The 24,304-nt window shown below is 45.8% G+C and overlaps 2 protein-coding genes across 2 annotated transcripts in view; both read right to left on the reverse strand.

Annotated features, from left to right (window-relative positions):
- The window catches only part of znhit6 (zinc finger HIT-type containing 6), a 28,980-nt gene extending 12,092 nt beyond the window's left edge, over nt 1-16,888 (reverse strand). The window contains exons 1-7 of the mRNA XM_012836146.2: nt 16,633-16,888; nt 16,114-16,179; nt 13,471-13,577; nt 13,213-13,298; nt 12,862-12,965; nt 2,185-2,253; nt 1,832-1,912 (exon numbers count right to left, since the gene is read on the reverse strand). Of these exons, the coding sequence (XP_012691600.1) occupies nt 1,832-1,912; nt 2,185-2,253; nt 12,862-12,965; nt 13,213-13,298; nt 13,471-13,577; nt 16,114-16,179; nt 16,633-16,736 (617 nt within the window). The 5' untranslated portion in view covers nt 16,737-16,888. The remainder of the gene's footprint in view (nt 1-1,831; nt 1,913-2,184; nt 2,254-12,861; nt 12,966-13,212; nt 13,299-13,470; nt 13,578-16,113; nt 16,180-16,632) is intronic.
- Nucleotides 16,889-19,749: 2,861 nt separating this feature from the next.
- The window catches only part of LOC105907751 (collagen alpha-1(XXIV) chain), a 118,943-nt gene continuing 114,388 nt past the window's right edge, over nt 19,750-24,304 (reverse strand). Inside the window, exons 54-60 of the mRNA XM_031574872.2 lie at nt 23,736-23,771; nt 23,366-23,392; nt 22,412-22,477; nt 21,618-21,786; nt 21,195-21,304; nt 20,679-20,894; nt 19,750-20,429 (exon numbers count right to left, since the gene is read on the reverse strand). Of these exons, the coding sequence (XP_031430732.1) occupies nt 20,283-20,429; nt 20,679-20,894; nt 21,195-21,304; nt 21,618-21,786; nt 22,412-22,477; nt 23,366-23,392; nt 23,736-23,771 (771 nt within the window). The 3' untranslated portion in view covers nt 19,750-20,282. The remainder of the gene's footprint in view (nt 20,430-20,678; nt 20,895-21,194; nt 21,305-21,617; nt 21,787-22,411; nt 22,478-23,365; nt 23,393-23,735; nt 23,772-24,304) is intronic.

Raw genomic sequence — 24,304 nt, forward strand, 5'->3', positions numbered from 1 at the left:
TGGCGATTTGGGCAAAACCACAGGGCAATCTAGCGTCTACCTTCACGCCTTCCAACGAATCACTGCTTTGGATTTGGAGATATTAACGATGTCTGGATATTCTGGTCTCATAAAAAGAAAGAAAGAAAAAAATGTGTGAAACTCTCCGGTGAACCAGACTGTATGTTGAGTGTATGCTTGGATAGGGCCAAAGCCAGTTTTATGTCTGTGAGGTTTGGCTGGAGGTCACGGATAATAGCTCTCCACTGAAGGTCACACATGGCCCGTCTGCCTACCTGATTTGAATGGTGCTGATTGAGGATAAACAACATGTTCATCCCCTTGTCATGATCGCTTTTAACTTTGGAACAGTCAGGTACCCCCCCCCCCCCCCCCCACACACACACAAACACACACACACTTTACAGGCATAGTCTGCACTAATTTAACCCAGAGATGAACCGCCACCATGTAGCAATGACCTCTTAGCTTAGTTCTATTTCCTAGAGTCAATGGTGAAATCGCTTTCGTCACTCTTCCGTCAGCCTGCTGAGCTGGGATATGTTCTTCTGCAAGCATCCTTTCTTCAGAGACCGCTAATCGCCTGGAGGAGCACATCACTGTTGTAGCCATCTGGACGACCAAACCTTACTACGGTTCACTTATTGCCACATCTGTCCCCCAGCAATATATTTGTCTGTCTGTCTGTCTTTCAAGAAACCCTGGAGTACACCAGCCTGCCAAAGTAAATGTGTTTTGGAGACTTGTTTCTCTCTCTATTCTTCTCCCTATCCACTTAACGGGTATGTTCTACGTGTTTTTCCTTTGACACAATGTGGGCTCACACCTGGACCAGTGAGTATACTTGGTTTGAACACACACACACACACACACAAGGAGTAAAACCACCACACAATAACAAGCCTTGAGGACACGCAGGGCACAGTGGCTCTACAAGACCAGCAAAACACATGATTAACGGGATAACAAACAGGACTAAAAAGACCTCTTTTTGAGTTGAATATACAGCATTTTACAGCTGGACCCAAATATTCAAGTATTCAGATATTCGTTCTTTGGGTAGGTATTCAGATTACAATTTCGGGATTTGGATTTTTTTTTTTTCTAAAATGTAGGCTGTCAATGAAGGCGAACTACAAAATAAATGTAGTCAGCTCATTCTTGTACTAAATTTATACTTCTTAATTGCACTGTAAAATGTGCAAAATATATCCCATCTCAGCTTCGGCACCCCAAAACGCTAGCGATGTATGAAATAAATAAACGGAGCAATCCTGCTTTTTATAGCTACACTGTACACTGAGGAAGCAGTATATTTTTAGCCACTGGTGGACATTTTGGCGGTGTTTCGGTTTGCCATTATAAATAATGGAAAGAGAGAGAGTGAGAACGTTTAACGTTAGAAGAAAGCGCATATCTGTTGGAGATAAAAAAAAATTGCGAATGGGCACAGACAATCTGGGACCGCACACAAGACAAAGATGCAATTAGAAGTCTGGGGCAATAAAAATAACACTGTAAAAATAAGAAAACTTAAAAATGAATGCCTTTAAACCGAAAGACTGCAGTGCTGACTGCAGTGCTATGCCGTCCATCTCAGCCGAGAAAAAGAGACGTCAAGCTCAGCGCCGAAGCTTGGAATATTTGCTGTGTGAATATAGCTTGTGTGTGTCCTAGCTGTGTGTGTGTTCTAGCTCGTGTGTGTCCTAGCTGTGTGTGTGAATATAGCTTGTGTGTGTCCTAGCCATTCTCAAGACAGTGTGCTAAGGAGTGTTTGGCTGGTAACTTTGACCACGTTTAGATGACTGACGATGTGTGGATGCTGTCTTACTTCTGCCGTCTAACTGGATCAGACTCTGTAGGGTGAACGTAAGACTTGAGGATCTCCTCCAAGGTTTGGTCATCTGGGACTCTGGAAAGGAGATAAGAAATGGAGATAAAAAAAATATATAAAAAAATGACAGAAGATGTTGAAAGTGACAGAATTCTTGAACCATCAAATTCAAGACTTGTATTACAGTTACTACATGCTTATATAATCCAAACATATTATTTAAAAAAATTGTTACAAGCGTAACAAATATAAGTTTTACACACATGTTTAACATACACACAGGCTACTACTTAGGATAGCAAATGACATAATGTTAATGAATGAGCGTTCCTTCAGGGAACCACGCGTACCTCCTCATAGTGTACTCGGCACTGCTGTGGGGGAAGAGGAGCTTCAGGTGCCAATAGAAACGCCTCTCTCTGTGGGAGCAGAACATGAAAATGATCAATGGGACGTTCAACGCAATGGCAATGGGACGTTCAACGCAATGATCAATGGGACGTTCAACGCAATGATCAATATGATGGATGGATGGATGGCTCCAACTGATGGAAAGCTGCCATCACACTAATGCTCATGTTCAGACACCAGTCAGATATATTGAGAGCAGGATTAGGGAGTTGCGGTTCAGTCAAGACTGATACAATGAAGATCCTTTGGACGCTGCCAAATGAAGAAACACTCCGCAATCAATAATCAATATTTCTCACTATGCACCATACTCCGGATCATCGACTTTTGCAATTATGAGAGACTTAAACCACAGCTGCATTAATTATGGGGCTCTCTCAGCCACCGGTCTCGCCCTGCTCTTCAGCCAGTGAGAAGTCCAGAACTACTACTATCCAGCTCCTGATCCCTGCAGCCCAGATCTGCAGCGCAGTCCGACTCTGGCCATGCACCACAGCCATTACACACTGGCCTGAGATCTGAAGTGTGTGTGTGTGTGTGTGTCTGTGTGTGCATAGCTGTGTATGCATGTGTAGAGCGAGCTGACCCCAGTCGTCAAGGCGACGGGCGACGAGGACTCCGCGGTGGAGCTCCAGCTGGCAGACTCCCCCATAATGAGGCAGGGCCCTTGGGGTGCAGGCTTGGGCTGGAGTTACTAAGGGGTTGCTAGGTGTTCTCCACTGCACGCAAAACATTCCACCCCCCCGGACAGAGAAGAGAACACCGTGATCCGTGTTCCCTCACTCCAGCTCCCCTCCTCTGCCATAAACAACGTGGATGGGGGGTGAAGCTCCGACGCTGTCAGAGGGACCACAGCAAAGCCGCTGAGCCCACAGGGGATTAGAGGGGATGATGAAGCGCATCCCGACCAAAGGGGTCTAATCAAAACAGAACTCTCGTTCGTGATTGGGATTTATGACGGATGACTCCGACGGGTCCACCGGGGATTCCCTTTCGAACGTGTGCAGCTTAGATCCAAACACTTATAGGCTGGGTGCTGTCATAATTACATGTACAAACAATATGGGGACAATTAAGCGCCGGGACCGTCTACATTCTCGCACTATAGAGACATAGACAGGGTGCGGCCCTATCTAATCTGGTGGGATACATGCTGTGCAATTATATACGAGGAGTCGTCATAGTCACACTCACTCGCTCATACAGACACACACACATACACACTCACTCGCTCATACACACACACACACACAATGCAGACACACAGAACATACACACACACACACACACTCACTCACTCGCTCATATACACACACACACACACACACACACACACACACACACACACACACACACAATGCAGACACACAGAACAGGGCTCTGACATGATTCGCTTAGCAAAGAACAGTGGGTGTAGCTGCTACAGCAGGGGCATCTGTTCAAGCCTTGGCCTCGGTTGCGACGGCAAACCCACTCCACCACGACTCTGCTGGCACCAGGCTATAAAGCACGGCTTTTATTTCATGTGGTCACCACAGTGAGCCATCCATGTGGTGGGTGTGGTGCCAATTAAACGGGTGGGGTTCAAACTCAATACCACCCCCCCCCCCCCCCCCCCTCCCAAAAACTCACACACACGTGCACATGCACACACACACACATGTGCACACACACATGTGCACACACACACATGTGCACACACACACACATGTGCACACACACACACACACACACACACGTAGGTACACAGGCCCCCACCACCCTGTCTCAATTCCACCTCAATCAGCTAGTGCATTAGCCAGAGGGCGATGTTTGTGAGATCAAACAGCTCCCCGAAGTCCTGTAATAGCTCTGGGCAACTTCACGGGTCCTTATTAGTGCGCAGTCGAGGTCTGCGAACAGCTTGACCCCGCTTGAGTGATGCCTGTGAACGCGGGGCTGCCACGGCACAGCTGAGGGACGTTAGCGCTTGACTTAATTTCAAACCGCTCTTGAGGCCGGTGGCAGGCATGCGCTCCGCTCCGCTCCTCCCGCAGGACGCAGTCAGAGGGGTGGACTAAAAATACCGCACTGCAGCCACTTATGGTCCTCATTTGGTTGTTTATTACTGGCTCTTCTGCACTCTTTTAGCAGAGCCTGGAGGCCGGTGCAAACAAAAATATCAACAAACCAGTGTGGGCATTTATTTATTTTTAACCCAGGAAAAATGCTTTTGATAAATTGCACTGCAATTTACCGAGTCAGCCCATGGCAATGGAATGGAAGTGAGGCAGAGGTAAGCAGCAGACGCAGAAAGCCTAAGGTTCTCGCTTCCCCCTGAAGAGGAGGAGAGAGAGAGAGAGAGAGAGAGAGAGAGAGAGAGGACAACAGGCTCAGCCTAGCCTGGAATTCCCAATGCTACCGCAAGCACCAGCCAAGCTCCAGTTCTGGTACTGTTTGTAATGGTGGAGAATATTTTGTACCAGATGGCAATGTTACACAACCCAGGGAGATTTTTTTTTTTTTGTTCTCTTCTTCTCCTCCTCCCCGCCCGCCCTCCCTCCCTCCCTCTCCCCTGCTCCACCCCACAAGCGCCTTCTCTTTGAAGAAAAACAGAGGAGAGGAGGGTGAAGAGGAAGGAGAGGAGGGTGAAGAGGAAGGAGCCGAACGCAAGAATCTGCACAGCTGGCAGAACATCCTAATCCGAGGTGGCTGTTATATGAGTTTCCACATGAACGTGGGCAGGCGGGCGGGCTGGCGGGCGGGGGGGTGCGCTGACTGGCAGACAGGCAGACAGGTTACTGGCAGGGGCAGGCTGGCGGTGGGTCGGGGTGGTGATCGGGTTGAGGGCTGAGAGGGATTCCCTGTGCAGGTGCGGAGGTATTCCGTTGCCCTGCGGGGCTGAGGAATTTATGAGTGTTTACTTGGGCTGTGTGGCGCAGAGGGAGTGGGGGGGGGTGGAGGCGGGCAAGGGAGCGTGTCGGAGGAGAAGGGGGGCTGGAATGCCAGGTGTAAGGGCATTGTTTTGCCTTTACTGCGAATGGAAAGTATTTTTTTCCGATGGAAAAAGGGCTTGGCTGGAGGACACGTGTAGGCATTCTTCAGGAGAGGTCAGGAAGCATTCCTGCCGCACACGCCATCACTCAATGTCAAGACACGGAGGAGAGATGGCACCAATAAGAAGCAGAACAGCACTCATCCCAGCCAGGGAGAGAGAGAGAGAGAGAAAACTCAAAGACTAAAGGGCTCCACGAGGAAAGAGACATACATTAGCGCTTCCAACATGTCTCCGTGCTGACATGAGAGTGTCTACTGTGGACGGTCTGAAAACCGCAAGGTCGTCCAACCCCTCAGCGTAACAACTAGGGGCGCCTGCCACACACACACACACACACACACACACACACTCACACACACACACACACACACACACACACACACACACACGTCCAACCCCTCAGCGTAACAACCCCATACACACAAACACACACACGCGCACACACACACACACACACACACACACACACACACACACGTCCAACTCCTCAGCGTAAAAACTAGGGGCGCCTGCCACACATGTCACACATGTCAGGGGTCATCTGCACCTTCGTAGTCGTATCACCATGCAAATCTACCCGACATAGGTCAAGAGGCACCTTCGTAGTCGTGTCACCATGCAAATGTACCCGACATAGGTCAAGAGGCAGATATGCACGGTCCTTTTTAGGACAGTCAATAAGCAAGTACCGTTGGGCTACACCTGCGCATGTGTCAGAAACCAACTCTTACATTTTGGGTCGGAAAAACAAACACAGGGTTGCTACGGTCAATTGCTGCGTCAACAAGACATTTTTGAAAGCATCACACCAAAACAGAATGGCCTGTCCTGAAGCAGTGGCACACTGTATTTCATACGGCGTGGATCTCTGGAAACAATCTTGTGTGTTCCACATTCCTCTCCGTGTTGTTTCTGAGCGTAAATACACTGAAAATAGCTTTATTTTTCCACATGGCACCATACTCCGCAGAGGCAGCGGAGTCTTGCTGTCATGCTTCCATCAGTAGGGTTGTCCTGGAGGCCATCACTGTACCAGCCCTCCTCGAAGCGACACACACACACACACACACACACACACACACACACACACACACACACACACACACACACACACACACACACACACACACACACACACACACACACACACACACACACACACACACACACACACACACACACACACACACACACACACACTCTCTGGTGTCACTGATTACTGCATCCAGAGGCAGTCAGCCATTCAAGATTCGTCCTGGGTTTGATTTCCACGAGGCAACCGTCACGGTTCTAATTTGGGAAAAGAGCGGAAAAACTGGTCTTGATCTATAGGCCTCGAGGACAAAACAAAACAACCAATAACAACACTTGGCAATGGAATGACCTCATGTTCTAATCATTTCGAAAAACAAAGAAAGCAACAGATATCCTTGTCATCGAGGTCAAAGATATTTTGTGGATTATGTCACATAATGTTCTCTGTGGAAACACTGTCCTCGCAAGGGGAACTGGCATCATTCGGATTCCTTGTTTGAATCTTTGCACACATAGGACGCCCGAGGCACTTGTCCATCTACAGTAGCAGAGACGACAGTGGGTTTGCGTGTGCATCCACTTCCCAGGTCACATTGCACCTTCATGTGTCTGAACCAACGATAACTCCTAGGGCGGAATTTCGTGCGCAACGAAGAACACAACACAACACAGCGGATGATGCAGGCCCACAACCTTCTAAATCTGTCAGGTAGAGTTTCCAGGACATTAGGAAATGAAAAACATGAGCGGGTAACAATCACATTACTGGGCTGGATGTCAAGTGACACACACACACACAGCACACTCGCATTTTCCATGGAATGACCTCAACCTCAGCGCATGACATAGAGAATAGGATGCATTTTGGAACACACCCATGGTGTCTGCCATGTGTTAAGCTGCCCCTGAATGCATACATTAGTGTCACAGGCTTGGGGGGCTCATGGCGTGTGGCAGAGCGTGGCCACAGGCAGCTGCTGTTGTTCACACCCTCACAGATGCATCATGGGATCAAAGAGGGGAGAGGAGCGGGCGGGGCGGGCGGAGCGGAGTGCTAGCTGTGCTCAGAGTTTCAAAGGACGAGGACGAGGACGACTGCCATGACAGGATGATGACTTTCTCAGCCTGGCTGATCCTCGCCTCACCGCACGTGCTTCGTTCCCACAAAAAAGCGAGGACAAAAAAAAGGACGGGATAAACCAGCTCAGAAACTTGCCGTGGTAGCAAGACGAGCACATGTGTAACAGATCCGCTGACAGATGGATCCACTAGGGACTGTGGGGATTTGGTCATCTAACCAGCAATAAGCCCCACAAAAACACAACACGGGCGCATATGGAATATGAGTAAGAGCTAAGCAGGGGCCTGGCAGGCAAACGGGGCTTGACTTCACACAAGGCTTAAGAACACGTTATCCATGTATACCTTTAATCATCCATCTTGCCAACCACCTGCAGCACCACAAGACAGAAGGGGGAGATGATGGAGATGGTGGCGGAGATGGTGGCAGCGGTGGTGGTGGTGGTGCCAGGCGGTGGTGCCGCTCTGCCGGGCCCGGGTGTTTTTGGGTGGGGTTGGCAGAGGGGTGGGGGGTCTGCTCCGAGACCTACACTAACTCCATGAAGGAGGAGGAGGAGGAGGAGGGATAGCGGGTGTCTCAGGAGGCAGGGCAGGTTTACAGGATTACAGGCAGATGTTCCTTAAGCCCTCTATTTGCTGGCTGCTCCTTGCTGTAGTCCCAAATAATGCATCAATTGCTGCATTGCACTGGGCTTGGTCCGGCAATCCTTGGCGCAGAGAGGCAGGCGACTGCGACTTGGGGCCAAAAAGCTATAGTACATGGAAAAGACCAGTCCCAGAGGGAGCCAATGTCCTGCTGCGCAACTCGAGAGGTGATCTTGGACAGGGGAGGCGGCCACACATCCTGAACGCAGAAGTGGGGAGGGAAATAAATAAAAACGGGGACGACAAAACACAGTCGCGTTGTTTGGGTGTTCCCACCGCGGGTCGGATCACGGGGTCGCATTCTTATTGGGCCTGCTGCGGCTTCATCGCACATCTGCCGAGACGAAAATTACCTAAACTGCTCAACGCGCTGCCGGTAACATGGTGTTCCCTTCCCATTCCCCCAAAGACGTCCAATCACTCCGAGAGAGAGGGGAGGAAAACAACACAACACCAAACCACATCAAGTGACTCACGAGGGGATGAGACATTTCCTCTGCGCCACTGTTAGTGTGAAATTGCTGAACTCTTCCTCAAACTCCCCGTTTCAAAGGGAAACTAAATAGGCAAATCGTCCATATTAGAAGAAGCATGCAGGCTGATCCAATCCATATTAGAAGAAGCATGCAGGCTGATCCAATCCGATCTCTTTGAGCGCAAGACAAATCCCTGTGACCTTTGACCTGGTTCCACATGAGCACAGAGAGAAAACTGCCGTGTCATGTGAAGCCAGAGAGAGAGAGTTATGCAGCGGACAATTTCCCCACATGCTTTGCCAGTTATTACATATTTGTGCCCTTATAGCTCCTTTGAGATGACAGGGTCGGTAATTTCTAGTTAGATACTTTATTGTGTGCCCTGTGCCTGACATTAGCCACCATGGATAAGGAGGTAGAGAGGGCAGAAGGAGAGTGAAGAAAGGGGAAAAAAACAAACAGGATCTCTCAATCACACACACACACACACACACACACACACACACGCACACCAACCCACACAACCAACACCAACCCATCAGCCAAGCACGAAAGCCTTAAGACCCAGCCGACAATAATTATCTCCCTCTTTCTCTCTCTCTCTGGCAATGCAAATGCGTAGCATGAATATGTCGCTAACCATCTGCAGTCACTTCAGTAAAAACATCTGCTTTTTATTGAATGTACTTGGTACATTCTGAAACCCATTTCTGTCCTCCAGCAACTTATCGTGCATCCATCTTTCAGTGATGGTTGTGTGCATGCTGGTGGACGCTATTGACTTCAGCCCACTTGCACTGCTGTTGTGCAGTGGAAATTGCATTCATGAACAGGCACAGCTGCTAGACGCCCTACCGGCAGCATGGGAGGCTTTTCAAGAAAGACAATGAGATGCCGGGTTGAAATTTTCTTGGATTATAAAGTCTCTATTGGGTCTGTTCCTCAAAAGTGTGGGGTGCTGACAGCACACAGGGAGGCTTTCTAGGGAACGATAAAAAATGATTCTTTTGGGACGTTTTGAAATCCGGTGCATCTTCATTTCCAAGGAAACTGAATCATTTACTTCCCTGACACAGTATGGGGAAATAAAGCCGTTTTGAAAAGAAATACCACTCTTGGCCAATAGGACATTACAGTGAAGCAGTCTAGTGTGTGTGTGTGTGTGTGTGTATTTTTCCAGCCTTACTCTAACAGTCAATGTCACCTAACAGTCACAGAGAGTAAGGAATCAGACAGGTAAGGTCACATGGTAGGCAAAGCACTGGCTGACAGGTGTCTCCCTCTGGACTGGTTGCCATGGCATTTGGACAGCCACCAAACAAAACCTGACCCCACAATGAAGCTAGAGCTGGCCACAGTGTCTGGAGGTACAGAGCCGCCAGGCAGGGAATCCGACTAAGTCATCAAGTAAGTGACCACTCTCTGGGGGCGCCGCCAAACACACACACACACACACACACACACACACGGTTCCAGTACCTCGTATTCACATTACGGAGGGATAGTGTGAAGGAAGACAGGATTAGCAGTTAGGTTTCTCTCCTTTCTGTTTGTTGTCTTTAAGTTGCGGAGGAGGAGGGCTCAAAGCTAAAATAAGAAAAAAACCTTGGCAATGCAGTTCATCTGCCAAGATCATGGTCTCCTTTATTAACAGTTGTCACACTCATCCATGTCTGCTGGTTTGGAGAGAAATGATCCCACCGTCATCCACCTCTGCCACTTGCTTTTACCTTAGAACTTGACTGTTGCCCACCCCCACCTATAATCAACCCCAATACCACCCATACAATGTCACCTTTATTGACTCACTCGCACCACCTCACTCTCATCCAGCTCTGCCTCTCCGTCACTCTTATTTGTAATCTCGTTCTGTGCGTTTCACTCACTCATCTATAATCTCACTCTCATCCAGCTCTGCCTCTCCGTCACTCTTATTTGTAATCTCGTTCTGTGCGTTTCACTCACTTATCTATAATCTCATCCAACTCTGCCTCTGATTTACTCGCTTCCTTTCACACAGGCCTTCACTCTTGTTCACTCTGGGTTGAACACACACACACACACACACACACACACACTCTTTCCAGCGTCAGCAGCATCCCTGACAGATGTGAGGAGAGCAGGGAGGTCAGCCCGGAGCAGAGCGGTGACATAAAGGAGGGTGTGCTCCGAGACAACGCTCTCATTCAAACCCAGCAGGCCTGATTGACACCTTGCCTCTATTCTAGACATGACAGAATGTTGCCGCCGCCTGGATATTGAATTAAAAGTTTCCCCGTTCCCTTCACAGTTTTTCATATTCTAGTTTTAGGGGTAAATATTTATACTTCAGGAGTGACAGAAGGGAGTCCCCCTACAGAAGCGAGTCGCTCTGAACATCGGCAGGACCACCAGCGGCACGGCAGGAAGTCCTGTGATGTGGAAACAGGAGGCTATGAGGTACGCCAACGTGTGGACATTCTGTACGGACAAGGGAGGGTCGGTGGGCTAGGGGGGCCAGGGGAAGTGTGAGTGATGTTGCCATGGCAACATAACACAGGCACAAAAACACACAGTTAAGTTATCTTTGGGGGTGTGATGTACAGGCAAGACCACGAGCGAGGAATCAGCATGCGGTCGTAAAAGTTACAAGCTGTCAGTGCTATCATTAACCTACAAGGAGTGTTCAAACAACATCCTAAAAGTGGAGATTTATGTCCTTGCCAACTCTAAGCAGCTGGTCCAGACCTTCTCAACTTGCATCGTTTGTGGTAAACTGCATATTGCACTTCTCAAGCCATTAGTTACCCGATATTGTTTTGGGACTGTTGGCATGGTGTTGGTACTGTTGGCATGGTGTTGGTACTGTTACCTTTGCTCCAGATGTCTGAGTCATCAAACATGGAACTATGAAGAACCTGAAAAAGGATCAATTCACCCCTGGGTATAATAGAACTATGAAGAAGTTGAAGAAGGATCAATTCACCCCTGGGTATAATGGAACTATGAAGAAGTTGAAGAAGGATCAATTCACCCCTGGGTATAATAGAACTATGAAGAAGTTGAAGAAGGATCAATTCACCCCTGGGTATAATGGCCACCCCCTTGTGAGGGGATTTACCTATGGTCATAACTTGTTATAAATATGCAAATTAACAAATCCTTACAACCAAAAAACACTTTTGTGAAACTTAATCAGTCATTAATGCATCCAACAAGACAATCATAATGTTGACTATTGTGACTCTTTTAGCATCAATATCATTCTTGGTCAAGACCTTCTTAAGGGTGACCCCCTCACACCACTCTGAGGTGGCTCCTGGATGCGAGAGGAGGCAGCCACTGAACTGTTGGGAACTTAGCAAGGGCGACACCATGTGGCAGGCTCGTACGACTGGCTGCTCATCCCCTGGTTCAGAGATTTCAGTGCATTTCTGTGGGGGACTCGAGATCTTACTTGTGATAGACTAGACAGATCGGGAAATGCGATACTTCTTGCGAGCGCACTGTTCACGCCGCATGAAAAGGTGGAGCAGCAGGCTGCCTTTTGTTGTGCTAATGAGGCCCATCAAAGCAGCACAGCGAAGACAAACCCATGAGCCAATCAAAACAAAACCTGATCAGGAGAAGAAGACGCTTCAGCCCAGCACTCTGTGTAACCATATCCCCGTTTGAGCTTCGTACAGATGTCCCGAAAAAGCTAATATGATTCAAACGTATAAAATGATATTAATGATCCTCATCTTGTTCTTTGTCTGAAGAAACTGTATCCCCACGTTCACGTGGAATGCTCACTGATGACGCTAACACTGTGGGACACAGAGCTACAGGCCAGACAGGTGGTCATCTGAGCTGGACTGAGCAGCACACAGTTGAGTAGCAGGGCCATGCCTAACAATTATTGTTATTTAACTTACTTTGGGACTGCTAAGATGCCTTTCACTCAGTGTTATTTAACTTACTTTGGGACTGCTAAAATGCCTTTCACTCAGTGTTCTTACTTTGGGACTGCTAAAATGCCTTTCACTCAGTGTTATTTAACTTACTTTGGGACTGCTAAAATGCCTTTCACTCAGTGTTGCACCTGGGATTGGAGGATCAAAGCTACAAACTCAGGCTGATATAAGAAATGTTCAAATAAAAACAGCAAACAGCCATTGTCTTCCTGTAGATAGCCTAATAAGCAACCACACACATGGTTACCTCCAGTTTGGGATGACTAAATATATATTTAAATTATAAAGCTCTGTGGAGAACTGTAGACTGCTCTACAGAGATCTGCAGAATGGGTCCTATTTAATGGCAACCTTTTGTTACAGCGGCTCTTTAAACCACCCAAAGTGGCTGGATGGAAGATGGCCTACCTTCTGTGGTAGAAGGTAGAGTTCTCTTTACTTTTGGTGAATGATCTGGGGAGGTTCTTCAGGGTGATTTTGGACATGCGGGCCTCCTTTGCCAGCTTCTGGACCTGCAGGTGAGAAAGAGCACATTCCACCCTCTAAGAGCACATTCTACCTTATGTCTTGTATTTCTATAGTGTCCTATAATGTATACTAACCCAACAACACTACACATTAACTACATTAAGGTTTCCTGATTTGAATGTAATTAAATACTAATAATAATAATACAATGATATACACTAATAATTGAATTCAACATGTGATTGTTCAGACTAACACGGACTGTGGGGACTGTGAGCCTGTGAGCCCTACCCTCTGAGTGTGTTGAGGCAGCTGAGTAAGGACATCCCTGGTGGCACTGTCTGCCAATCGCCCAGTCTCCTCCAGGAACCTGTAGTCTAGATGAAACGCAAACATTAAAAGCAGAACACCACCAGGAAACGGATGGAATGGGGACCTACTGGATAAACACATGTACACACACACACAAACACACACACACACACACACACACACACACACACACACACACACACACACACCCACACCCACACGAGTATGTGACCTTACCATTAAGGAGGTTGATCTCATCAAACTCTGAGAGGGTCACAAAAGCGGTTTTATCTCGAACACCACTGCATCCTGTCTCCACTTTGTGCTTCTTTACACATACCAAACTGGGGAGAGGAGAGAGAACATGTCAACGCCTCAGCAATGCCTGAGAAATCATTCCTACTGTTAGAAAAAAAAGAAAAGAAAAAGAAAACACACTCACACACACACACACACACCATCCCACTCACCAACACCTCATGAAAACCTGACTCAAGGGTCACCGGCCAAAAGCAACAAGACTAAAACAAAACAAAACAAACTCTGCCATACAACGTTCAGCCACTCTTTGGAAATGTGGTGGTTCCCCGTCACACGCCTCTGGTTTGGCCTGAACCCAACACCGGACTCTTAGGGACAGCCGGCACTCGCCGACGCAGCGTCTTGATGTGTGTGTGTGAAAGCGCTTGCTGTGGGAGTCCATTTTGCCAATAGGAAAACAGCGTTATGTAAGAGGAGCTGGAAAACACTGCGCAGAACTGGCGAAAGGGAATCATGCAAGCAGAGGCTGAAACGGAGAGAGAGAGAGAGAGAGAGAGAGAGAGGGAGGCATAAATCTATCCAACACTCGCATTGGGCAGGGGAGATTTAGCTGTGCCAGACTGGCAGATTGGGCTGGGACGGCTTGGAGACATTTGGAGCCTCTTCAGCTGTTAATAAATCTGTTTGAGGCCCGGGCACACCTGACACGTGTGACATGGTGGTGTTGACACCATACCTGTGATTTGACTAGAAGCTTCCTATTTACATCTCATCCCTGCTGCTGCACGTCTATGTGACTTTGGCAATACTACCCTCTACATTAGAAAAAGAAAAACAGAATTATCATGATTTCTTGTGGGAAAAAATACTATAAACACACCATTGTAAGATTGGTAGTTAAAGTTTTCAACTGGAGAGTTAATGAACTGGAGAGTTTTCAACTGGAGAGTGTATGCACATAGTGATTAGACTACCTTCAAGCAGGATAACACAATAATGCTCAAGGCTACTATATTGGGAGTAACAAACCATTTCAGCAAAACTGCACATAAGCCAACAAGTATTCACATCAACCGTCTTAAGAACTTTGGTGGTATTAATGTTGCCTCAAGTTTCCACTTTAGCAGTGCTGTGGGCCAAAAGGATTGGGGGTGGGGGGGGGGGGGCATTAATAGGCCTAATCACGAAAGGAATTCATAAACACAGAAGAAAGGTGACAGGTTCTCGAGCACGCTTGGGTCACCACAGACAGCTATCTGCTGGACCTTATCCAAGCCCGAAGCATTCATCTTCATACTGTACATTTCAGGGACTCGCTGAAAGGAAAATATTTGGCAAGACCCTCTTGCAGACCTTATCTCTGAATACTTGTTGCTGAAAAATGTTACTGGAAACCCTGAACAATGAGAAACCATGACAAAAATGTAGGCCCTACTGTTCGTTCTTTACAGGCTTTTTTTTTATCTTGTTCCACAGGTGCACTGTTGATGTTTTGGACACTACAGAGTGAAGTCAGTCATTGTGACCATTGGGAAAAAGCTGCAACGGCAAGGCACACTAGCATAAACAAGGCTATGTAATGGTGGGAGACTATTAACACTGGCTTATACAAGACTCACTTTCAATTGCTTGCAGAAAATGTGGTCAATAATACTTCAATAAGAATAATACATTCAATTGATTGATGCATTCAATGTATTCAGTTTGTAACTACCAATCAATTGCAGCAAATCACTATTCACCACTATTGGTTTCTCAAAGCCAGGACTTCAAGCATTCTTGAAACTTTTTTTATATAAATGTTCCTACGATTAAAAAACTAGATATGTATTCCAAGGTGCTACCACTTTGCAAGATTGCTGACGTGTGTGTGTGCCATTTGCACGTTAAAAGCCTGCCTATAAATCCTTTGACCAGCTCAATCATCCATGGAGACCGTAGGTACAGGCACGCACTGTCTTTAAATCAGTCAGAACAAGTGAACATGAAAAAACAGCCTCAGATTGGTCCGATCAAACAGGACAAGGGAACCGAATTGGATGTCCAACTGCTTGGCACACCTTGAAGGCCCTAATAACAATCTCAGGGTAACATTATAAAACAGGCTCATGAGTGCCTCTCCTCTAATCTACTGCAGTTCAACTTGCATATGAAAATCATTGGGCTGTCCTGACATACCTTTTCTTCCAGGAATTGATATCGCAGTTTTATACAACCCCTAATGCCAACTGGCACTTCATCGAGCATGGAATTCTAATATTCAAGGCTGTATATTTTAATATCAGAGATAAACTGTGGATTCTAGGAGAACGTTATTTTGGAGTAATATACCAGGGGAGGATCTGGGCCATAAGTCATGTAACACATAGAATAGAGCTGTCCGGCGGGGTGCTTCGGTCTAGCCATAGGCCTGCATACGGAAGTACTGTATTACATTTACATTTAGTCATTTAGCAGACGCTTTCATCCAAAGCGACTTACAAGGATGTATACACATTTTTACATTTACACTGATGGCACACTGCACACCAGGAGCAATTAGGGGTTCAGTGTCTTGCTCAAGGACGCTTCGACAGGGAAGTACTGTATGGTCTTGATGGGATTGTTCTCCGAACTCACCTACAGGAGTGCGTCATGCAGCCAGGACACTTGTACCTCGCCTCCTCTGTATCACACATACCACAACTGTAGAGAAATGCAACATGAAGAAACAAACACACAACACGATGTTAATGGCTCATGATTCAGATTAAATAAAGAAGGCTTGAGTGCCACGTTTAGATTAACTCGCTGTTCTCGCTTATTGATGGTTATGACTCAGTTTCAAGGTTTTCTCCTTTATTTATTTGTAAACTTACAAATGAGAGCGAAGATGAGACGTGTGTGGTATGATACTAAATTACAACGTATCAAGGAGCCATGAGCCAACGTTATGTTGGCTATTGCTGTTACACGAGATGTTAGCATGTGTAGTAAGATAACACCTTGGTTGTTAACAAAGACTTCCCGTATAACAAATCAAGAGATCACAACAATTTATTCGTAAGTATAAAAGCTTAACCAACAATTAAAAACGTGCCAAAACGGTCCTTTGCGATGTTGTGAACTTAACGTTCTGTCTATATTGGCTAACATTACCTTGTGAGAGATATCTTTCGCTTCTTTCCTCTTTCGTTCATTTCACTGGGTGAGTCCAATGGATTATCAGAGTCACCCTTTGTTGGAATAATCAAGGATTCCATATTTCCACACTGTAAGGGAAGTTAACTGGTGCAAAACTTCTACACACAAATGTGTTTTGGTAGCAGCTATTTCCACTGACAGCACGTGGAAATGCAGGTGCCGTAATTCGATTCGCGTTGACAATTACGACAGTAGAGTTTGGTCAGGAACTATTAGCGCACCCTGGTGTTTGGAAAACTGAAGTTCTATTATAGATCTGTGGGACTAAGCAAAGAATGTCAACAGTTGGTTAATGGTGTCTGTGTCAGGCCGTCGGTAGTGTTTTTGTTTATTACAGAGAACAAAAAGTCTCTTTCGAAGAATGTGAGCACTTGCTATGCATGTATTTTAGGCATAAGCTGTTCGGCTAAAACACATTTTAATTATCTGTTATTAATACAAATATGCATTGTGACATCGTTTCAGTTAGCATCACCTGGAAATAGTAAAATCAGATGTTGAATATGAATAATTCCTTTATCTAAAACTTCTCAGCTGGAGGGAACTGTGCATGACATGAATCAAAACCACGGCAGTGATGCCAAAGAGAAGTTTCTCCTTTCACTAGCTTTTTTTTATTTGGTTTGACCATCTCCAAGGTAACAGGTACCCTGCTCCTCATCCAGCTTCACGCTACATTCAGGGTCAAACACAAATCTCTCCCAGCCTGTTCTGTGCTGGAACATGAAGACAACGATGCTTTATGCGCTCCAGCCTTCCAGGAAAGAATGCAAGGATAAGGTTTCATGTTGATAAATGACTCAGAAAGAATGAGAATGAAGCGCTATATTTCAGGGAAGCTGTCATGAAAACTTGATGCAGGGACATAATATCTGAACAGCACAACTGAGTTGCATAACAGTAGAAAATACTCACATACATAAAAATACATGAGGACCCTTGCTGTTACTGAGTGATTATTCGAGACTTCCACTCATACTAAAGTCATTAGACTTTCATTGTGTGAACTCCTGAAATGTTACACATATGTATCATAAAGTAGTATTTTTCAAATGTTACACATATGTATCATACATTAGTATTTTTCAAATGTTACACATATGTATCATAAAGTAGTATTTTTCAAATGTTACACATATGTATCATACATTTGTATTTTTCAAACGTTACACATATGTATCATAAATTAGTATTTTTCAAATGTTACCTTGTGGTAAGTTTATCAGTGGATGAGGTTGTTGGCTAGGATGGCCCATGGCAATCCACAGGGTCTTCTATCTTGAAATAGCTTCACGCTGTGCTGTGATGTTATGGTAATAACTAAACCATACATTTTTGCTCTACTGTATGTCTCAAACTGCACAATATGCGCATACAATTTACATTATTACTCATTCACAAATATAGGCATATGGGCTCCAAGGTAAAGCACAAACACCTTGTGAGTGTGTGGCACCTTGATAGATGTTTTCCCAGTCTAGTTTCCCATAACTAGTCCAGGTGCCTTCACTGAGAAGATATTTGAATTACTGTTTTAATTGGCATGGTAGCCCTGTGGCTTAAAACACCACCCAAACCCTGCCCAAACCCTGCCCAAACCCTGCCCAAATGCCCGTAAGGAGATGTTTCACTCTGGTCATCAGGGTGGCTGTTGCTCCATGGCTCAGTTCCTTAAAGCATATTCTATGCATATCGCTCTCAGGTCATTGAGGGTCTTTCATTTATATCAGAAAACAACTAATGCTACCAAACATTTGCTTTGGGTAATAAGCACTTGTCAAAGGGGTTGAGAGGACAGACAATGACGCTATAAGAACATAATTGAGGGGCTGTTAGCAGTCGGGTCCACAGGATGATGCGAAACAGATGGATCTCAGCAGGTCACGACTTGGAAGCATTTAGAAGTAAAGTGCACATAGAGGATACTGGCTCAGTAGAGTTACATGGTGAATCTTTAAAATGGTTTACATACCAAGTGTTACAATGAAGAGATCGGACTTAGTATAGGACTGAACCAGCACCGGCAAATACTGCAAAGAAATCAAATCAGCTACAAGCCAGAAAAGTAACTACGTTGGGATTAAAACATTTTTTATTTAATGTCAACACATTTTCATATTTACATTTTTTTTACTTAAATCCTCCAAAGTATTTATTTAATTACAGCTCATTCAATGCTATATAATTTAACACATGAAGATTCCTGTTTATGATGTGGTCTGGCTCTAGCTTCTGTGAGCTGCCAGAAAATTTCAATAATCACCAACTGAGAGTGGTAGAATGAAAGGAATAAACAGTCACATGTTTGTGTGTGTATATACACAAATACAAATACAAATTTAACATAAATAGTTATTTGGAATAATTGGTAACTGACCAATAGATCTCTGGGAGATAGTATAATTTATTGGGGTGTAGTAATTTGAGAGAGAGAAAAAAAAACAACAAACAAAACAAAACAAAACTTATATAAATAATTAACCATATAATGTCAAAATATACACAGGAAAAAATGTCTAACTCACTGATTAACTATGTGTGTCTGTTGCAGCACCATGGAAAGCTTGCCTCTATTGGGCAACCCCTTCCTATTGAAATGTAAATTAGGCCAATGTGACATAATTTATTAACACAATGTTCATATAAATTAAGTTTAGTAAGAAGGAAATGACCAAATTCAAATAAGTACTTGTACAACAGAACATATCTTGATGTAGCCAGTACATACAACTTTGAATAAAATCTTGACACAAGCACCTACACTTGAAGGCAAAACATACAGGAGGTAGAGCTCATCTGATACGATGTACGAGTCCAGGGTGGACAACGGATTAAAATTTACAAATAATATATAAAAAAAAAAAAAGAAACTTGATTGAAAAATGCAATTATTTTATTCCCGCAAATAACGCACAAGCTATTGCACTCTTAGGAAGTTCTATGGAGACAGTGCTCCACGTGTGGAGCCTGTGTTCCTCCTCAGGCACCTGGGCCTGGTTGGGGTGGGGGGACGGGGGACGGGGAGGAGGAGGAGGTGGGGTTGGAGCCTAGTGAGGATTGGGGATGGGGAGGAAGTGGATAGAAGACCGGGCAAGGTTCCTCTGGGTACAGTCATCACTCTTGGCCTGGAGACCCCATACCCTAGCACCACTACTCTGACCAAATCAAAACCAAAAAATGAAAAAAAACAAAACAATCCAACAAACAAACAAACAGAAAATACAATATTCTTGATACATGTTGGCAAATGACCATCATCCTGTGCTCCCTTTTAAAGACACAAATCTCTCCGTTGAGTTCTGCTGAGTTCTTCAGAATAAGTCAATAGTCCTACAGATACGGTTACTTCTTCGGGCCATCGCAGAGGGGCTGTTCATCGCAGAGGGGCTGTTGGGCCTCTTCAGAGAAATGGCCTGCACTCTGCATGTGACCTCTTGACGGCAGCCATTTTGAATAGATAAAGTGGAGCTGTTCTTCTTTTATTTTGTTCACAGGCAGGTTGGCTTGAGAGAGAGAGAGAGAGAGAGAGAGAGAGAGAGGGAGAGAGAGAGAGAGAGAGAGAGGGAGAGGGAGAGGGAGAGCGAAAAGTGGCCTAGAACACTCCCTTAAAGAAAGCAGATGGGTCCGACCTCGGCGTGCCGCAGCTCTCCAGGCTGCGTAGCTGCAAGACCCTGGAGGTTAACGATGGGAAGCTGATAGGTGTCCTGAGTCTGAAAAAGGAAGCGTGACTGGTGCCAGCTGCCATCTTGAATCTGACAGGAATCAAAAGAAAATATGCCCGTTCAAGAGATAGCATTCACTCAGTTTCAATTTAGAATTCATTATATAGTTATAGAACTAATTTATTATTCTTCATTATCGAGCCATTATCAAGGGATAATGGCTGGCAAGCCATTACTGAGGGCTGAACAGCCAGTTGATTAATTGTACTGTAAAAATGGAAATCCACAAGAACGTATTCCTGGATTACCCCCTACAGCATCTTCCCCTCCCAGACCTACCTCACACTCATCCGAGAGCACGTATGGTTCAAGTAAAGTGTCCATCTCAAAGATCTGCCCGTTCCAGCCCTTGAACTGTAACGGTGCCCTTTGGGTCTGTGGCGCTGTGGTGCCCAGCGACGGGTCATTCAGGCAGTGGACAGTCATGCTCTGCATGGCCTCTGTGCTCAACAGGTGGAGGAACTTCATCTGGACTTTCCCAATGGCAAACGTCATCTGTGGTTGCCAAGATGAAAAAGCTGATTCGAAGGAGCACCATTTCATGCAACAGTCTAATTCTTCTTTAAGACACCGATGCACACAGTACAACCACAGCATGCCAGTGTCCAATGGGTAATAACTACAGTAACCTCACTACTATATTGGGAGCTTCATTATAAAGGCTACCCATAGCCAAATGCATGTCCATGCATTATCGTTGGATGCTGGATTTATGACGTTCGTGAAGTATATGTAATTCACAGACTTAGGCCATTGTATTTTTATACTAGGTTTGTGTTAGAGTGTCTAGGTTACCTTGTTTGTTGCAACTGGTTGGATGCATGTTTGACCACCTGCTGTGAAGTTGCAGAACACTTCGATGGCATCTGACGTACAACCCAGGTTTGGGTCAATCCAGAATGGTCCTGATGGACCCAAATCAGGCAAGAGACAGAGAGAGACAGAGAGAGACAGAGAGAGAGAGAGAAAGAGAGAGAGAGAGAGAGAGAGAGACAGAGAGAGAGAGAGAGAGACAGAGGTGTAATGAATACAGACTTCTTTATCTTTGTATTTCTTGCCTCGGGTCTGCTAAGAACAACAACCTTGCTGGAATTCGGTGTTCTTGCAAATAGACACATTCCTCGGATATAATAAAACATGGGAGCAAAGTTCCATTTTGATTGGTGAAATAACAGAAAGCAAAGTGGGTAAGCAGTGAGGCGGCAGTCCGAGACTCACCGTCGGCAAGCTTTTGTTGGCAGTCCAGCAGGTCCCTGCAGAAGCGGGCTGGGTTTTCTCGTGTTCCGAGGGGCTTCTTTATGCTCTCTATAACACTGCTGAGGTAACGCAGCGTCTTAAAGATCTCAGAGTTCTGATCCGGCGGGGCCATCTCGGTGTTCTGGTAGCTCTGTGGGGGCGGGAGCAGACGTGTGTGGAATAGGATGAAGTTGCACATACCATGCAAGGTGCCATAAAGCAAAAAAAACAACAATCTCAAAACAACCAACTATCAATACTTAGTAGCTTCAATACTTCATGTCAGGAATCTGATCACAATCATAATTCACAGTTTACAGGTGAACATGTAGAATCACTCTATGAGGAAAACAGACGTTAAATCCTGCGTCTTAAGGTTTCTCTAAGATAGTAGTCTGGTATTCTTTTCGTTTTATTAACTCTGACCCTCCCATAAACATAGACCTTGGTATGAACCACTCAGCAGAACATGTTTTTCGGTCTATAAAGACAAAACAATTGATTGCATGCAAGCACATTCCAGTAAAGTATTCAGTACAAACATCTTACGCAACATATTTACACAAAAAAGAAAAACATGCAAGCTTTCATCAGCTCTGTCCCCCAATTTCCTCCATCCGTTTGGAACAAGAGGGCGAGAAATGGAACAGATTGATGGAAAGATGGAAGGAGAGATATAACAAATGTGATGGAGATATAGAGAGGAGGAGGAGGAGGAGGAGGAGGATGATGATAAGATACTGAGCAGTGAGGTGAGGAGGGGGGGGGGGGTTTACCTCCATGCGAAAGGGACCGTTAGACTCCATCAGTGCCTCTATAGCTGGGTCAACATCCACATGGTTCTTGGGACACAAAGCACAGCGGAGATGGGCCGTTAGAATTTCGAGTAAAATCAGGAGGAGAGTGAAGAGGAAAGCAAACAAGAGCCTGAGTCAACAAACCAACTCCAGCGCTCACGGTGGGGGGCTGCGGGGGTGGGGGGGGGGGGGGGGGGGGGGACAGGCAGCGACCCCACCGGAATCGACTGCGAGCGTTGTCCTCGCGTGCAATATACACAAACATCACATTCCACTGGTTTTTATCACGTAATCATTTTTTAATGAGCCCTCGCTCACCAGTCGCTTGGGCAAACACCCCCCACCCAGGGCGCCAGGGGCCACATAGGCAGGACACCTCAGCACTCTTGCCGGCTGGGGACTAGGGCAACAGTAGCACACCGTGGCTTTAGATCATCTTTCCTGAGTTGCTGACGCACTTTGAGCCTACCTACAAGCCAGAGGCCATCCAGAATGCCAGTGCTTCATGTTTTCCAGTGGGGTTTATGAGATGGGTCATGTTCTCCACGTGGGTTATTGCAAGTGCCAGTAAATGGATGGGTTGGGGGGATTTTCCTCCTACATGCTACATATCGCCACTAGGTAGATCAGTACTGTCTTGCTGCACAGCAAGGTTAGGCTGACAGTGCTAATTAGTGCATGGCTATGCAGTATCAGCTAACATCAAATGTGATTCTTAGTGTGGAACACAACTGCTGCAAGGTTGCATTTCTGGCTTCGGCCAACAGAAACCTTCAGGGTCAGATCCATGGCAGTCTCAACATGGCAAACTCAAGCTCAAACAAACAAACAGGAGTAGTGCTTTCTAAACCAGAACAGTTCAAGTCATGACCTGTCACCAAAACAAACACAATAATGATTAACCAATAATAATGATGGAATTACAGTTCTTACTGTGGGGCCTGGCACACCTGCTGGACCCTAGACAGAGACACACACAGGGAAAGAAATGATGATGTGAACACAGTGGAATCTCTCCATAGAATGTGAGTTAATGCAAAAACATGAGTTAAAAATACAGCGCACTTCTACACTGCACAGCACAGACCTATAAAGACACACATTACTATCTGAATGTAGTACTGCAAAATTAATTACCATGCAAAAACATAGTTTAAGTTGAAATATATCCTAGCATTTAATGACAAGTTTGAAATAAAACTGATTAGCAATGTAGTCGTGAGCCTTCCACCTATCTTGTGTACAGTAAAGCACTTCCATCCATCTTATGTACAGTAAAGCATCCTGAAAGAGAGTTACTTACTCTGGGCCCTGGAGTCCCCTGTGGCCCTTGGGGCCCCTACAACAGAAACAGAAACATGCCTCACGTTACCATGGTAACCCCTGAGGCCCACTCTAGCTGTTAGAATTTAGTTAGTGTGGCACAAAGCCAGCAGCGCATGAACACAACAGGAGATTCATGGGGGTCTTTTTCGATATTTAACTCCGTTGCTGTTGCTCTCCCGAATGAGATCACTGTTGTTTGCAGGGAGCTGTCCGAAGTAGTGGCTCTCTGGGCTCTGAAAAGGTCCTCGAGGACCATGATGTGGTGCAAAAACAATTCGGACTCAATAGGAGTAGCTGTTTACAGTTGCACCAGTCAGGGAGGGGCTTTAGGAGTAGCCACAGTAAATCAGGGAAGCTTACATAACTGTGTGCAGGCACTCTAGGAAAGAACATGACTGCCCCCACAGGCTGATGTGAGAACTTCACGTAAAACACCAGCGCGTTGGGGGAGAAGGAGGCTGCAGCTGGTCTATGGTTAGGCCCCAGCATACAAGTCCACCTCTACCCTCTCTCTACTATGTCTTTGTCCTTTCATAACAGTGTGTG

This window comes from Clupea harengus, chromosome 10 (assembly GCF_900700415.2).
Source record: "Clupea harengus chromosome 10, Ch_v2.0.2, whole genome shotgun sequence".
NCBI classification, from domain to species: Eukaryota; Metazoa; Chordata; class Actinopteri; order Clupeiformes; family Clupeidae; genus Clupea; species Clupea harengus.